At 44.2% G+C, this 17,760-nt stretch overlaps 1 protein-coding gene across 1 annotated transcript; it reads right to left on the minus strand.

The window, feature by feature from the left end:
- Nucleotides 1–1,416: 1,416 nt before the first annotated feature.
- Nucleotides 1,417–15,729, minus strand: uroc1 (urocanate hydratase 1). Its single transcript, XM_035796021.2, has 19 exons — nt 15,462–15,729; nt 10,368–10,498; nt 9,968–10,061; nt 9,780–9,839; nt 9,425–9,553; nt 8,975–9,036; nt 8,817–8,883; nt 8,549–8,692; nt 8,303–8,391; nt 8,135–8,197; nt 7,594–7,773; nt 7,244–7,341; nt 6,927–6,999; nt 6,658–6,847; nt 6,440–6,538; nt 6,061–6,160; nt 5,806–5,887; nt 5,405–5,504; nt 1,417–5,201 (listed from the first exon to the last, which is right to left on the minus strand). Exons 1-19 carry the CDS (start codon nt 15,585–15,587, stop codon nt 5,061–5,063), a joined length of 2,028 nt encoding a protein of 675 aa, XP_035651914.1. The 5' UTR covers nt 15,588–15,729; the 3' UTR covers nt 1,417–5,060.
- Nucleotides 15,730–17,760: the final 2,031 nt, after the last annotated feature.

Here is a 17,760-nt window from a genome sequence, read left to right on the forward strand (position 1 = left end):
CAACTGTATTTAATTAATTTATTTATTTTGCTCCTTTGCACCCCATTATTTTTATTTCTACTTTGCACTTTCTTCCATTGCAAAACTACCATTCCAGTGTTTAACTTGCTATATTGTATTTACTTTGCCACCATGGCCTTTTTTGCCTTTACCTCCCTTCTCACCTAATTTGCTCACATTGTATATAGACTTGTTTATACTGTATTATTGACTGTATGTTTGTTTTACTCCATGTGTAACTCTGTGTCGTTGTATCTGTCAAACTGCTTTGCTTTATCTTGGCCAGGTCGCAATTGTAAATGAGAACTTGTTCTCAACTTGTCTACCTGGTTAAATAAAGGTGAAATAAATCAAAATAAATAAACAATGTCCCACAGTTGACAGTGCATGTTAGAGCAAAAACCAAGTCACGAGGTGGAAGGAATTGTCCGAAGAGCTCCAAGACAGGATTGTGTTTAGGCACAGATCTGGGAAAGGGTACAAAAATGTCTGCATCATTAAAGGTCCCCAAGAACACATTGGCCTCTATCATTCTTAAATGGAAGAAGTTTGGAACCACCAAGACTCTTCCTAGAGCTGGCCGACTACCAAACTGAGCAATCAGGGGAGGAGGGCCTTGGTCAATGAGGTGACCAAGAACCCGATGGTCACTCTGACAGAGCTCCAGAGTTCCTCTGTGCAGATAGGAGAACCTTCCAGTAGGACAACAATCTCTGCAGCACTCCACCTATCAGGCCTTTATGGTAGAGTGGCCTGACGGAAGCCACTCCTCAGTAAAAGGCACATGACTGCCCGCTTGGAGTTTGCCAAAAGGCATCTAAAGGACTCTCAGACCATGAGAAACAAGATTCTCTGGTCTGATGAAACCAAGATTGAACTATTTGGTCTGAATGCCAAGCGTGACATCGGGAAGAAACCTGACACCATCCCTACTGGTGGTGGCAGCATCATGCTGTGGGGATGTTTTTCAGCAGCAGGGACTGGGAGACTAGTCAGGATGGAGGGAAAGTTGAACGGAGAAAAGAACAGAGAGATCCTTGATGAAAACTTGCTCCAGAGTGCTCAGGACCTCAGACTAGGGTGAAGGTTCACCTTCTAACATGACAACGACCCTAAGTACACAGCCAAGACAACGCAGGTGTGGCTTCGGGACAAGTCTCTCAATGTCCTTGAGTGTCCCAGCCAGAGCCCGGATTTGACCCATATCGAACATCTCTGGAGAGACGTGAAAATCCCTGTGCAGCGATGCTCCCCATCCAACCTGACAGAGCTTGAGAGGATCTGCAGAGAAGAATGGGAGAAACTTTCCAAAAACAGGTGCAAAGCTTGAAGCGTCATATTCAAGAAGACTCGAGGCTGTAACCACTGCCAAAGTTGCTTCAACCAAGTACTGAGTAAAGGGTCTGAATACTTACGTAAATGTGATATTTCAGTTTTTTATTTTTAATACATTTGCAAACAATTCAAAAAAACGGTTTGCTTTGCCATTATGGGGTATTGTGTGTAGATTGATGAGAAAAAACAAAACAATTTAGTCCATTTTAGAATAAAGCTGTAATGTAACAAAATGTGGAAAAAGTCAAGGGGTCTGAATTACTTTCCATATGCACTGTACATCAAAGAACACCATGTTAACTCATTGTTTTCAATTGATGATTGGCAATAAGACTTGTATATATACAGTTGAAGTCGGAAGTTAACATACACTTTGAACTCAGTTTTCACAATTCCTGACATTTAATCTATGTAGAAATACCCTGTTTTATGTCAGTTAGAATCACCACTTTATTTTAAGAAGGTGAAATGTCCGAATAACAATAGAGAGTGATTTATTTCAGCGTTCATTTCTTTCATCACATTCCCAGTGGGTCAGAAGTTTACATACACTCAATTAGTAATTGCTAGCATTGCCTTTAAATTGTTTAACTTGGGTCAAATGTTTCGGGTAGCCTTCCACAAGCTTCTCACAATACGTTGGATGAATTTTGGCCCATTTCTCCTGACAGAGCTGGTGTAACTGAGTCAGGTTTGTAGGCCTCCTTGCTCGCACACGCTTTTTCAGTTCTGCCCAGAAATCTTCTATAGGTTTGAGGTCAGGGCTTTGTGATGGCCACTCCAATACATTGACTTTGTTGTCCTTAAGACATTTTGCCACAACTTTGGAAGTATCCTTGGGGTCATTGTCCATTTGGAAGACCCATTTGCGACCAATTTCCTGACTGATGTCTTGAGATGTTGCTTCAATATATCCACATAATTGTCCTTCCTCATGATGCCATCTATTTTGTGAAGTGCACCAGTCCCTCCTGCAGCAATGCACCCCACAACATGATGCTGTCACCCCCGTGCTTCACGGTTGGGATGGTGTTCTTCGGCTTGCAAGCCTCCTCCTTTTTCCTCCAAACATAACGATGGGCATTATGGCCAAACAGTTCTATTTTTGTTTCATCAGACCAGATGACATTTCTCCAAAAAGTACAATCTTTGTCCCCATGTGCAGATGCAGAACCGTAGTCTGCTTTTTTATGGCGGTTTTGGAGCAGTGGCTTCTTCCTTGCTGAGCGGCCTTTCGGGTTATGTCGATATATGACTCGTTTTACTGTGGATATAGATACAGTGCCTTGCGAAAGTATTCGGCCCCCTTGAACTTTGCGACCTTTTGCCACATTCCAGGCTTCATAAAGATATAAAACTGTATTTTTTTGTGAAGAATCAACAACAAGTGGGACACAATCATGAAGTGGAAAGACATTTATTGGATATTTCAAACTTTTTTAACAAATCAAAAAATGAAAAATTGGGCGTGCAAAATTATTCAGCCCCTTTACTTTCAGTGCAGCAAACTCTCTCCAGAAGTTCAGTGAGGATCTCTGAATGATCCAATGTTGACCTAAATGACTAATGATGATAAATACAATCCACCTGTGTGTAATCAAGTCTCCGTATAAATGCACCTGCACTGTGATAGCCTCAGAGGTCCGTTAAAAGCGCAGAGAGCATCATGAAGAACAAGGAACACACCAGGCAGGTCCGAGATACTGTTGTGAAGAAGTTTAAAGCCGGATTTGGATACAAAAAGATTTCCCAAGCTTTAAACATCCCAAGGAGCACTGTGCAAGCGATAATATTGAAATGGAAGGAGTATCAGACCACTGCAAATCTACCAAGACCTGGCCGTCCCTCTAAACTTTCAGCTCATACAAGGAGAAGACTGATCAGAGCCAAGAGGCACATGATCACTCTGGATGAACTGCAGAGATCTACAGCTGAGGTGGGAGACTCTATCCATAGGACAACAATCAGTCGTATATTGCTCAAATCTGGCCTTTATGGAAGAGTGGCAAGAAGAAAGCCATTTCTTAAAGATATCCATAAAAAGTGTCGTTTAAAGTTTGCCACACGCCACCTGGGAGACACACCAAACATGTGGAAGAAGGTGCTCTGGTCAGATGAAACCAAAATTGAACTTTTTGGCAACAATGCAAAATGTTATGTTTGGCGTAAAAGCAACACATCTCATCACCCTGAACACAACATCCCCACTGTCAAACATGGTGGTGGCAGCATCATGGTTTGGGCCTGCTTTTCTTCAGCAGGGACAGGGAAGATTAAGGTTAAAAGGTTAAAATTGATGGGAAGATGGATGGAGCCAAATACAGGACCATTCTGGAAGAATGGATGGAGTCTGCAAAAGACCTGAGACTGGGACGGAGATTTGTCTTCCAACAAGACAATGATCCAAAACATAAAGAAAAATCTACAATGGAATGGTTCAAAAATAAACATATCCAGGTGTTAGAATGGCCAAGTCAAAGTCCAGACCTGAATCCAATCGAGAATCTGTGGAAAGAACTGAAAACTGCTGTTCACAAATGCTCTCCATCCAACCTCACTGAGCTCGAGCTGTTTTGCAAGGAGGAATAGGAAAAAATTTCAGTCTCTCGATGTGCAAAACTGATAGAGACATACCCCAAGCGACTTACAGCTGTAATCGCAGCAAAAGGTGGCGCTACAAAGTATTAACTTAAAGGGGCTGAATAATTTTGCACGCCCAATTTTTCAGTTTTTGATTTGTTAAAAAAGTTTGAAATATCCAATAAATGTCGTTCCACTTCATGATTGTGTCCCACTTGTTGTTGATTCTTCACAAAAAAATACAGTTTTATATCTTTATGTTTGAAGCCTGAAATGTGGCAAAAGGTCGCAAAGTTCAAGGGGGTCGAATACTTTCGCAAGGCACTGTACATTTGTACCTGTTTCCTCCAGCATCTTCACAAGGTCCTTTGCTCTTGTTCTGGGATTGATTTGCACATTTTGCACCTAAGTACGTTCATCTCTAGGAGACAGAACGCGTCTCTTTCCTGAGCGGTAAGACGGCTGAGTGGTCCCAAAGTGTTTATACTTGCATACTATTGTTTGTACAGATGAACGTGGTACCTTCAGGCATTTGGAAAAGTATGAACCAGACTTGTGGAGGTCTACAATTTCTTTTCTGAGGTCTTGGCTGATTTATTTTCCCATTATGTCAAGCAAAGAGGCACTGAGTTTGAAGGTAGGTCTTGAAATACATCCCCAGGTACACTGCCAATTGACTCAAATTATGTCAATTAGCCTATCAGAAGCTTCTAAAGCCAAGACATAATTTTCAGGAATTTTCCAAGCTGTTTAAAGACACAGTCAACATAGTGTATGTAAACTTCTGACCCACTGGAATTGTGATACAGTCAATTATAAGTGAAATAATCTGTCTGCAAACAATTTTTGAAAAGTTACTTGTGTCATGCACAAAGTAGATGTTCTAACCGACTTGCCAAAACTATAGTTTGTCAACAAGAAATTTGTGGAGTGGTTGAAAAACAAGTTTTAATGACTCCAACCTAAGTGTATGTAAACTTCCGACTTCAACTGTATGACATCCATGATCAAGTGATCATCTTGGTTCTGCTCTTAATTCAGGACAATCTGGTATTGTGAATGGTGGTGTGGATTGACACAATGAATATTCTGTGTGTGTCCGTTATCATCTGACTAGCTAGCTGTGTTGTGAGCAGTGTGCTGATCTAGCCCTGCAGGGCCCTGTCTAACACATCTTCGTCCTGCACAGGGTAGGGCATCGTGACGCAAAGCTGCCTTTGCTCCTCCATGGTACGCTGGATGGTCTCATAGGCGTTGGAGTTCCCTGACCAGCATCGACGAGCCACCTGCAGGGATAAGGTGCCAGGGAGTTTTATGTCACTCAAGTATAAAACATGAATACTTTATTAATCGGATCTGTGACACAATGGGATTTACATTATATGCACCCTTTCAACCTATTCAGTCATAATAATTCTATGAACAGTATTTATGAATAGATATCCAAGACAGCTTCCCCTTTCAGTCCCCATCATCACCCCTCTCTCACCCCGTTAGAGACGTCCCAGTTGAGCATCAGACTGGCTCTCTTCGCTGCCTCCTCCGTCCCGTCCAGGAGCAGACCAAACCCTCCGTTCATCACCTCACCCCTGGAGAGAGACAAGAGACAGACAACGCAGTCTGACTGAGGGGAGGAGGGGACATGACTGGGACTCTAAACTGTGGTTCCATATTCAGTTTAGGTAACTGTATTTGACCTTTGGGGAGAAACAAAGACGTTGAAAGATTGTCCATCCATGAGAAAGACCCCAACATTTTGCTTGTCAGGGGCACAATGTTTCCCAGTTAGTAATTGTCTTATAGGTTTTGGTCTCATAGATTTTTGTGTGCTATCCTATCCTTCTTTCTTTCTTCCAATCCCCAGTTTGAAAGGTGAAACTCAGATCTTACCAGCCGACCCCTCCACCGTTGTGCAGGGACACCCAGGTGGCTCCTCTGAATGCATCGCCTACAAAGTTCTGGACCGCCATGTCTGTCAGGGGGCAAGACAGGCACACAGTGACAAAGTCACACTTTCACACTTACACATACCCGAGTTCAGTCAAAGTGGATGATTTCTAGCCACCTAGACTAACACAATGACTAATATAATGATGATCATGACAAAATAATGTCTGTCTAAATGATGAGTGTGCTCTAGTGTACCTGCACAGAAGGCAGAGCCGTCGTACACATTGGAGGTCTCTCTGAAGGGACTGTCTGTTCCACTAACATCATGGTGGTCTCTACTGATGACCACAGGAGCCTGGACAGAAAACAGTGTCACTGTGTCTGTTTGCCTACTGCTAGCTTACTGCTGGTCTCCGGGACCTGGAGGAGAAGGTAGGCTAAGTGGTGAACACACACACTCTCCCACTGTCTCTCACACACACACACACACACACACACACACACACACACACACACACACACACACACACACACACACACACACACACACACACACACACACACACACACACACACTCTCTCACCATAGATTTACCTACCCACCATAACATATAGATGGGTAAGTAAGACTTACCGAAACTCTCCTATCAGCAATTGCTTGATTGATGGCCAAGGCAATACACACACGACCTTTCTGGTCTGAGTAGAGGATTCTGGCTTGGGAGCCCACCACCTACATACAGAGAACATTCAGAAATGGCATTGGCAGTTGTATAATACATTTCTTATTTATCTAGTATCAGGATGTTAATGATTAACATTGTGTCTTATATGTGTCCTATTAATTAATACCATCCTGTGTTTTCCGGCCTCACGGATCCAGCGGATGTTGTCGTTGTACTGCTGTCGCACACGCTCAGTCACATTGGCGCTGATCTCCTCCAGGACAGTGGCGGCGATGTCATCAGTCAGTGTCAGGTCACGGGGGTCACCGGAGGTGCAGACCCAGCGGAATGGTCCAAAGCCCAGGGAGAAGATGTCACTGCAGAGTGGTCAAGGGTTAGGGCCAAGACTTTGACCTGATCATGTGACCTGACCAGAAAACTCACCCTGTCACTCACCCCATGATGTGTTGGACATAGGATGGGTAGCGGAACTCTGTCGCTCCGCCTCCCTCTTTCTCTACCTCCGCTCCTGAAGAAAGAGAGATGAACACAAACCTAGAGAGGACTGCAGACATCACTAGACATGCTGTGTTCAGTCTATTCTTCAGCATGTGTATCGGGACCTTAAAGTTACCCCTTAGCATTAGCCACAGATCTTGGATCACATTACCTTACTCCCAATGCTAATATTAACCATGAAGGGGTGATATAATATCCGACCCTGTGTCAGTGAATCAGTATGGTGGTGGTGGTGGTTTAACTGTAGGACTCACCTGCTCTCTGGGCCTCCAGGAGGAAGGCATTTCCATAGTCCCAGAAGAACATCCCTGCCTCAGACAGCTTGTTGATGGCAGCTACCTGTCTACAAAGGCTGGGGGAGAGGACAGGAAGACCACCACAGGTTAGAGAACAACCCCTCAACCTTAACCACAAACAGATCAGGGGTCTCCAACTCAATCATGGTAATTCTTGATGAATAGTTGATTTGCTGAATCAGTTGTTTGATGTGTGACTGGGATGGAACCATAGATGGCACACCCAGTAGCTCTGCAGGACCAGAGTTGGAGGAGACCCCTGAATTAGACCAACTGCCTTCAAAAAAGGTACAGCATCAAGGTCTAACCTCTCATGGACCACGGTTTTGAAGCGTGCTGGGTCTGTGGCCATGAGCTGGTTGGCCTGGTGGAGGCTGAGCTGAGCTGGGTAGTACCCTCCACTGAAGGGGTTGTGGAGGGAGGTCTGGTCTGAGCCCAGGTCCACCAGCAGCTCTCCTGTCCTCTCATACTCCGTCAACAGACGCTCCCTGGCAGAGAAGGAAACAAGGGATTACATTTAACATTTACATTTAAGTCATTTAGCAGACGCTCTTATCCAGAGCGACTTACAAATTGGTGCATTCACCTTATGACATCCAGTAGAATAGTCACTTTACAATAGTGCATCTAAATCTTAAAGGGGGGGGGGTGAGAAGGATTACTTATCCTATCCTAGGTATTCCTTAAAGAGGTGGGGTTTCAGGAGTCTCCGGAAGGTGGTGATTGACTCCGCTGTCCTGGCGTCGTGAGGGAGTTCCCAAAGGTATTTACACTAATAGTGACTGAGGTGTAGATGCCCCATATAGACATGGTATTACTTAATTCCAGCCCTTGGTTGACATCCCATACCATAAGTCCACAACATTGCCATGGTAACCCAAGCTGAGGGGAGTCTTGGATCTCTTGGCTTCTCTGTAGAATACAAAATCAGAGGGACCATCTGATAAATCACATAACCTAAACACACAGGTGCTAAAGTCATGACGTGTGTGTGTGTGTGTCTTTATCTGCTATTACCTAATGCGTTGGATGCAGTGTTCTATGTCACTGGTGACCTCCATTAACCAGCCTTGCTCGTGTCTCTTCCTCAGGGGCACCTCATCTACCTAAACAGGATCCATGCAAAACACAATCACATATCACATTAACACACATCCCAAAGCTCTCCATCATACAAAAACGGAACAGACATCGCTACCATCACATAGGTAGATTAACAGCAGGGCGGGTGTTATTGGCCAATAACAAAGTAAACACACTGGCCTCGGCAATGACCCCCACACAGCCAGCGATGACAGCAGCCTTGGCCTGTGCCCCGCTCATGCCTCCCAGCCCCGATGTCACCAACACCCGGCCCCTCAGGTCATCAGACCCCAGATACCTCCGCCCTGCATTCAACACTGTCAGCTAAAGAAGGAGGGAGAGAGAGAGACGGGAAGAAAAGGAAAGAGAGGCAGACACAATGTTAAGACAACGTCAATGTGAGTTTCAAAGGGGATAGTGCCCTCTACTGTTGACTGTGAGGAATTACCATGGTGCCATGGACAATCCCCTGAGGCCCAATGTAGCAGTAGCTACCAGCAGTCATCTGACCATACCTAGGAAAACAAACAAAAATCACATCTTTGGGGGGTTAACAAAAACTATGAATGGGTAAAAACAACTAACCGGGTTATATTTGTTACTTACATTGATACACCCAAAGCAAACATCTTCTCATACTGCTCTCTGGAGGAGTAGTTTGGAATGACCTGAGAGGGAGCGAGAGAGAGGATGGGAGGATGATGGCAGAGGAAAGGAGGGAGATCAAACTGGGAAAACCTAAATGGTAACGCCAAATCAGTATCTAACTGAAATGCGGTAGAGCACAGTTTTAGAAAAAAAGGTGCTATCTAGAATCTAAAAGGGTTCTTCGGCTGTCCCCATAGCAGAACCCTTTGAAGAACCCTTTTTGGTTCTATATATAACCATTTTGGTTCCAGGTAGAATCCTTTTTTGGTTCTATGTAGAATCCTTTCCACAGAGGCTTTTACCTGGAACCAAAAAGGGTTCTACTATAGGGACAGCTGAAGAACCCTTTTGGAACCCTTTTTCCCAAGAGTATAGTGAGGAGAGGCGGAGGGAGGGATGTGTGGTTACCATGCCGTTGGTAATGATAGCGCGTGGGGAGGAGGGCAGGCTGGGGAACAGCCCCGCTGGATGACCACTGTACATGACCAGAGTCTGCTCCTCTGTCATCTCACTCAGGTAGTACATCACCAGGCGGAACTACACACAAACACACATACGCAAAGATATATAGTTACACACACATTACCATACACAGATACAGTGGGGCAAAAAAGTATTTAGTCAGCCACCAATTTCTCCCACTTAAAAATATAAGAGAGGCCTGTAATTTTCATCATAGATACACTTCAACTATGACAGACAAAATTTTAAAAAAAATCCAGAAAATACATAATGCCATCATAATTGCATGTTCTGTGCTTACCTGGGCCCAGTTACTGAACACCTGTCCATTTCCCCCATAGGTAACCAGCTCCTGGGGAAACTGGAGAGCAGAGCATGGGGAGATGATAAAGCAGCAATAGATAGCGTGACTTAGGTGGATTAATACATTGTTTTAGTTCAATTAAATAAAGTGAGCTGTTGTGTATAGTATGTGAAAGTGGTGGTTACCTGGGCAACTGCATGGTCCAGGTTGTTCATGATCATGAGCATGATGGAGGCAGCTTGGCGTGTACGACAGGGGTACTGATCTATAGGGTAGGCCCTGAGGACACACGCACGCCCGTGCAGTACACACACACACACACACACACACACACACACACACACACACACACACACACACACACACACACACACACACACACACACACACACACACACACACGCACACACACACACACACACACACACACACACACACACACACACACACACACACACACACACACACACACACACACAAGGACTGATCAGGGTGTGGTAGACCATATCATAGCATCAACAGATAAAGAGGAATACTACAGATGGGGAGATGAGAGGTGGTGTTAGGTGATTATACTGTACATACCTCATATGTATGAGGGGACAGAAGCGGTACATGTAGATGTGTCCATACTGCCTGAGCTCCTGGGCAAATTCAGCAGCCAGGATGTTGTGGTGGGAGGGGGGAAAGTAGCGCAGGGCATTCCTCAGGGCTAGCTAGAGAGGGGGAGTAGATTAGGGGGTGAGATAGGAGTTCAGAATGGTGTGGCCCTCCTCTTCTTTTGCATCCTCTTTTCCACTAACTTTCTGGTCATTTGTGTTTCACTCCCCCTCTCTATCCATGAAAGCACTCACTCTTATCTCTCTTAATCATTGACAGTGGCCTTTGCTCCCAGTCCTGGCAAACATTAGCGAATATGATAGAAGGTTCTGAGGAGATGAACCAACACTGTCTCCTACCCTTAAGCCAAAACATTCCACTGTGCTGAGTATGTGAACCGTGCTTTATTGATCCCAATAGATTTAATAAAATAATTCACATGTGCGTTGTTGTGTTCCGTGTCCTCAAGTTTCTCCAACAGTATGTGGATACAACATTTCACAAGCTTGAATCTCAACCCCATCAGCTATAAAGATTCACTCTCAACGAGTAATAAAACAGTGGGTATGATTTGACACATTAACTGACAATTACTATCTTTATTACATTCACAATCACTCTACCTCTGTCTGGATCAGATAAGACAAGCAAATGCCTTTTATAGTGGCAAAAAGCAAACTACAACAAAGATGTGGGGATATACACTGAGTATACAAAACATTAAGAACACCTGCTCTTTCCATGACTGACCAGGTGAATCCAGGTGAAAGCTATGATCCCTTATTGATGTCAATTGTTAATAAATCAACTTCAATCAGTGTAGATGAAGGGAGAGTAGAAAGGTTAAAGAATATATAGATTTTTAAGCCTTGAGACAATTGAGACATGGATTGTAAGATGGCGCCGACAGAGATGTCAGTTTCGCTTCAAGTCCTTAGGAAACTGTGCAGTATTTTGTTTTTTATGTATTTTATGTATTATTTTGTTACATTGTTAGCCGGAAAACATTAACTGTTATTACACACAGCTGGGAAGAACTATTGTATATCAGAGACACGTCAACTTACCAGCACAAACAGCATTACGACCAGGAATACGACTTTCCCAAAGCAGAACCTTTGTCTGCACCTCCCGGGAGCATTTGAACTGATTCCAAAGGCCGACCCAAAACATTACCATCGGAGGAGAGGGTGCTGGAGCGGTCTTCTAGTGAATCTTCGGATGCGCGCACACCACCCACCGCTTCCAAGTATATTACTCTCTAATATCCAGTCCCTAGTTAACAAAGTAGACGAAATTAGGGCAAGAGTTGCTTTCCAAAGAGATATCAGGGATTGTAACATACTCTGTTTCACGGAGACATGGCTAGCTTGGGACATGCTGTCGGAGTCCGTACAGCCAACAGGATTTTCAGTGCATTGCGCCAACAGGGACAGACATCTCTCTGGTAAGAAGAAGGGCAGGAATGTTTCGTGATATAATCGTAACAACATCCAAAAGCTCAAGTCATTTTGTTCACCTGACCTAGAATTCCTCACAATCAAATGCCAACCATATTATCTCTCAAGAGAACTCTCCTCAGGTATCGTCACAGCCGTGTATATCCCCCCGCAAGTGGATACCAAGACGGCCATCAAGGAACTTCACTGGACTTTAGGCAAACTGGAAAACATATATCCTGAGGCTGCATTTATTGTCGCTGGGGATTTTAACAAAGCTAATCTGAGACCAAGCCTACCTAAATCAGCATATCGATTGCAGTACACGAGCGAGTAACACACTTGACCACTGCTACTCTAACTTCCGCAATGCATACAAGGCCCTCCCCCGCCACCCTTTTGGCAAATCTGACCATGACTCCATCTTGTTGCTCCCCTCCTATAGGCATAAACTAAAACAGGAAGCGCCCATGCTTAGGTCTATCCAACACTGGTCTGACCAATCAGAATCCACGCTTCAAGATTGCTTCGATCATGTGGACTGGGATATGTTCCGGGTAGCCAAAGACAATAACATTGACGTATATGCTGACTCGGTAAGTGAGTTTACAAGGAAATGTATAGGAGATGTTATATCCATTGTGACTATTAAACCCTTCCCTAACCAGAAACCGTGGATTGTTGGCAGCATTCACGCAAAACTGAAAGCACGTACCACCACATTTAATCATGCCAAAGCAACTGGAAACATGTCAGAATACAAACAGTGTAGTTATTCCCTCCGTAAGGCAATCAAACAAGCAAAGCGTCAGTATAGAGACAAAGTGGAGTCACAATTCAACAGCTCAAACACGAGAAGTATGTGGCAGGGTCTACAGACAATCATGGATTACAAAAAGACCAGCCTCGTCACGGACATCAACGTCTTATTTGCACCAACATGGCCCGCTAACTAAGACTGTGGGTTCTCCTTCTCCATGGCCGACAGAGTAAAATATTTAAACGTGTTCACCCTCGCAAGGCTGCCGGCCCAGACGGCATCCCTAGCCATGTCCTAAGAGCATGCGCAGACCAGCTGGCTGGTGTGTTTAGGGACATATTCAATTAATCCCTATCCCAGTCTGCTGTCCCCACATGCTTCAAGATGGCCACCATTGTACCTGTTCCCAAGAAAGCTACGGTAACTGAAATAAGTTACAAGGCACTCACTCATCCTATAACCTCCACCCTACCTGTCACCCTAGACCCACTCTAATTTGTTTACTGCCCCAATAGGTCCACATATGATGCAATCGCCATCACACTGCACACTGCACTATCTGGACAAGATGAATACCTATGTAAGAATGCTGTTCATTGACTACAGCTCAAAATTCAACACCATAGTACCCTTCAAACTCGTCAGTAAGCTTGAGACCCTGGGTCTCAACCCCTTCCTGTGCAACTGGGTCCTGGACTTCCTGACGGGCCGCCACCAGGTGGTGAGGGTAGGAAACAAAATCTTCACCCCGCTGATCCTCAACACTGGGGCCCCACAAGGGTGCGTTCTCAGCCCTCTCCTGTACTCCCTGTTCACCCACAACTGTGTGGCCATGCACGCTTCCAACTCAATCATCAAGTTTGCAGACAACACTACAGTGGTAGGCTTGATTACCAACAACGACGAGGTGAGGGCCCTCGACGAGGTGAGGGCCCTCGGAGTGTGGTGTCAGGAAAATAACCTCTCACTCAATGTCAGCGAAACAAAAGAGATGATTGTGGACTTCAGGAAACAGCAAAGGGAGCATCCCCCCTATCCACATCGAAGGACAGCAGTGGAGAAGGTGGAAAGTTACACTGTGTACATATCACCGACAAACTGAAATGGTCCAAGTACACAAACAATGTGGTGAAGAAGGCGCAACAGCGCTTCTTCAACCTCAAGAGACTCAAAAAATGTGGCTTGTCACTAAAAACCTTCACTAACTTTTACAGGTGCCCAATTGAGAGCATCCTGTCAGGCTGTACGGAAACTGCACCGCCCACAACCGTAGGGCTCTCCAGAGGGTGGTGCGGTCTGCACAACGGATCACCGGGGGCAAACTACCTGCCCTCCAGGACACCTACAACCCTCGATGTCACAGGAAGGCAAAAAATATCATCAAGGACAATAACCACCCAAGCCACTGCCTGTTCACCCCGCTTCCATCCAGAAGGCGAGGTCAGTACAGGTGATCAGCAGGAGTGGTAGAGATACTCTTAATGATCAGCTATGAAAAGCCAACTGACATTTACTCCTGGGGTGCTGACTTGCTGCACCCTCCACAACTACTGTGATTATTATTATTTGACCATGCTGGTCATTTGTGAACATTTGAACATCTTGTCCATGTTCTGTTATAATCTCGACCCGGCACAGCCAGAAGAGGACTGGCCACCCATCATAGCCTGGTTCCTCTCTAGGTTTCTTCCTAGGTTTTGGCCTTTCTATGGAGTTTTTCCTAGCCACCGTGCTTCTGCACCTGCATTGCTTGCTGTTTGGGGTTTTAGGCTGAGTTTCTGTACAGCACTTTGAGATATCAGCTGATGTAAGAAGGGCTATATAAATACATTTGATTTTATTTGAATTTGATTTGATCAAAGTTGGGACAGAGAGATTGAATAACAGCTTCTATCTCAAGGCTATCAGATTGTTAAACAGCCACCACTAGCACAGAGACGCGGCTGCCTACCTACAGACTTGATATCATTGGCCACTTTAATAAATGGAACACTAGTCACTTTAATAATGCCACTTTAAGGATGTTTACATATCTTGCAGTACTCATCTCATATGTACAGTATATACTGTATACTGTATCCTTCACTATCTATTCTTTACTATCTATGCCATCTTAGCCGCTCTGTCACTGCTCATCCATATTTTTGTATATATATCCTCATTCCATTCCTTTATTAGATTGTGTGTATTATGTTTTGTTGTGGAAGTTGTTAGATGTTATCAGTTAGATACTGCTTCACTGTCGGATCTAGAAGCATAAGCATTTTGTTACACATGGTTAGCAGATTTTATTGTGAGTGTATGTGACCAATTTGATTTGATTGTGATTGTGTGCCATTCAGAGGATCAATGGGCAAGACAAAATATTTAAGTGCCTTTGAACTGGGTATGGTAGTAGGTGCCAGGCACACTGGTTTGTGTCAAGAACTGCAATGCTGTTAGGTTTTTCACTCTCAACAGTTTCCTGTGTGTATCAAGTAGTCAAATAGTCCACCACCCAAAGGACCTACCCAACTTGACACAACTGTGCAAAGTATTGGAGTCAAAATGGGCCAGCATCCCTGTGGAATGCTTTTGACACCTTATAGAGTTCATGCCCCGACAAATTGAGGCTGTTCTGAATGCAAAAGGGGAGCGGGTTTGGTATACTCAGTATAGATGTATAATCATCTTGTGAAGATATGCATCTTTGGTCTAGTTTACTACTAACATACCACATTAAAGCATTATGGTTTCACTCATAGATAAACAGAGAGGCCTTAAAAGCAAAAGTACTTCAGTATTGCAATACTCAATCTGCAGATAAATCCCTGAGTATGACGTCAATGCTCGTTGACACGTTCTGCATTCAGAGATGTGACAGTATGTATGTGGACTCACCCTCTCCTCCTCTGGAGTGAGGTTGGGCGTCCTGACGGGTGCATGTGGCACACTGGGGTCCCGGCCCCGATTGGATGGCATGGGGTCCAGAGGCAGGCCGCTACACAACTCCTTCAGGTTTGACATCCTGTCTACTGTGTTCTGTCACACTATGGAGGATTTAAGCAGGATCAGAGGAAAGACAAACCCAGAGAGACACACAATGTCTGGGAACGCAGGAAAAATGGGCACGCAGCTCTGTAGCTCACTGCTGACCACTGCTTATCAGAGTAAAGGGTCTGTAGTCTGTGGGACAGCTACCTGTATAAGGTTGAGATAAGGGTCACCCTCCTCTCGCCATTCCCATTGGCTATCTGGCCTCTTTCCCCTCCTCACCCCACCAATAGCAGGGCAGAGCCAGAGAAGGGTGTGTGGTAATAATTTATTTTCTAGTGAACATGATGTGGCACACGCTTCAGTCGACAAACACTGGGGATGTATCCCAAAAGGCACCCTATTCCCTAAGTAGTGCATGACATTTGACTGGAGCCAGCATTATGGGCTTTATTCAAAAGTAGGACACTACTTAAGGAATAGGATTCCATTTAGGACGCAAACGGGCACTGACCTCTGACCTCTCAGCTAAAACTTGTAACTCAGTTACACAAAATAAAAACAGAACCTTTGGCCAGGCCCATGTTACCCCCACACAAGCACATCTTAATAAGGAAAATACCACCTATAATAATAACTAAGTATTAACCACAAAAAAATAGGTTCATTAATAAGGGTAGGAAACAATTATGTCCGGGATGCATTCAACTTAAAAACATTTTCTCCTTCATTTCACCCCCCAAGAAATGTCATGGTCACCTGTCTTCATCATTTAGCCTGCACATGCTCAGAACTGACAGGGTTCCTTTCAGTAGAAGTAGTCATTTCACAGCCACACATTGCTGATCCAGAACTCAAGGCCAGTTGTATGGAGTTCAAATATAGATTGTGTTGTAATCCTTAAAACTCCACCCGTTAGTCAATCTAAGTAACATAATAAAGAAATCCCCATCAAACTCTTTCTGTTTAAGCTAGAGATATCATGTTTTTTACATGGTCTGTGTCTCAATCCACCGCATCAGCATAGGTCAGCCTTCCGCATCTGCAGTGGATGGTGGCCAAGCTACAGCAGTGTTTGTCAGACCATGAGACATCCCGAAAATCTGTCTTCTCACGAAAACATTCAAATCAACTTGCAAGATTGCCAGCCAACTAGCCTCCTAACGTTAGCCCTACTAGCTTGCTAATGTTAGCCCTACCAGACTGTTAACGTTACGTTATCACTGAATGAGTCAGCCAGTTGCTATCAACACTTAGTTTGCAGCTACATTAAAATAAACCAACGTTTTGGAAAAACATAATGCCATCTAACCAGTTATCGAAGAATGTTAGCTTTATGCAGTTATCTTAGCCAGCAAGCTAGCCAGCAAGCTAACGTTGGCTATTTAGCCACCTAGCTATTAGCTTAACCAGCCTAGTCAACCACCATGGTTATGGTTGTCAAGCTAGAGCCCAACTACTGGAGACCAGCTAGAACTCAATTAATGATACACAACTAAAACATAAACAAAGAGAGAGCATATACTTACAGATTGATGGCTGGGGCCCATCTGATGTTAAAACTTTTAAAAGAGTGCAGGCTGAGTTAGCAACCAAAGCGAGGGGGAGGTGGTGCTTCAACGGCACGGTAGAGAGTCAGGAAAATCCTGAAAACTGGAGAAAAAAATATATATCTAAAGATTCCAGATGTCAGTCAGCTAGTGCTCTAGCATTAAGCCAAGGTGGAAAAAGTTACAAAACTCCCGAAGCCTACTTCACAGAGAACATGCTGAACAATTTACAAAACTAAAAGGAGAGCAGACGAGGTACTACACAATTAGAGAAGGTATGAATTTCTCTTCATTTTGAGCCCATGTCAAGAAGGCACCAGAGCCTACCGTGCTAACGGGTTCCCACTAGATAACACAGCACAATGTCTGTGAAGTGCATGAGGTGTGGCTAACATTAGTCAGCTTGAGCTAGCTACTGAGATAGCACTGAGTAGATCCTACATATGATGTTGAGAAATGGTACATTGTGGATAGTTTAGAAGATATCTGGAAATAAGTTAATAAATATGTAATAACCCCAAAACCTAACAATTTTTGTACTTATATGTAACCAGAGCATGACCTCAACTAAGTTAATACGTCTTTGACCACACTGTGTTGTTACTTTTGGTATTTGGTGTTTTATTAGGATCCTCATTAGCTATTTTGATCGCAGC

The sequence above is a fragment of the Oncorhynchus keta genome, chromosome 21, assembly GCF_023373465.1.
Source record: "Oncorhynchus keta strain PuntledgeMale-10-30-2019 chromosome 21, Oket_V2, whole genome shotgun sequence".
NCBI lineage: Eukaryota > Metazoa > Chordata > Actinopteri > Salmoniformes > Salmonidae > Oncorhynchus > Oncorhynchus keta.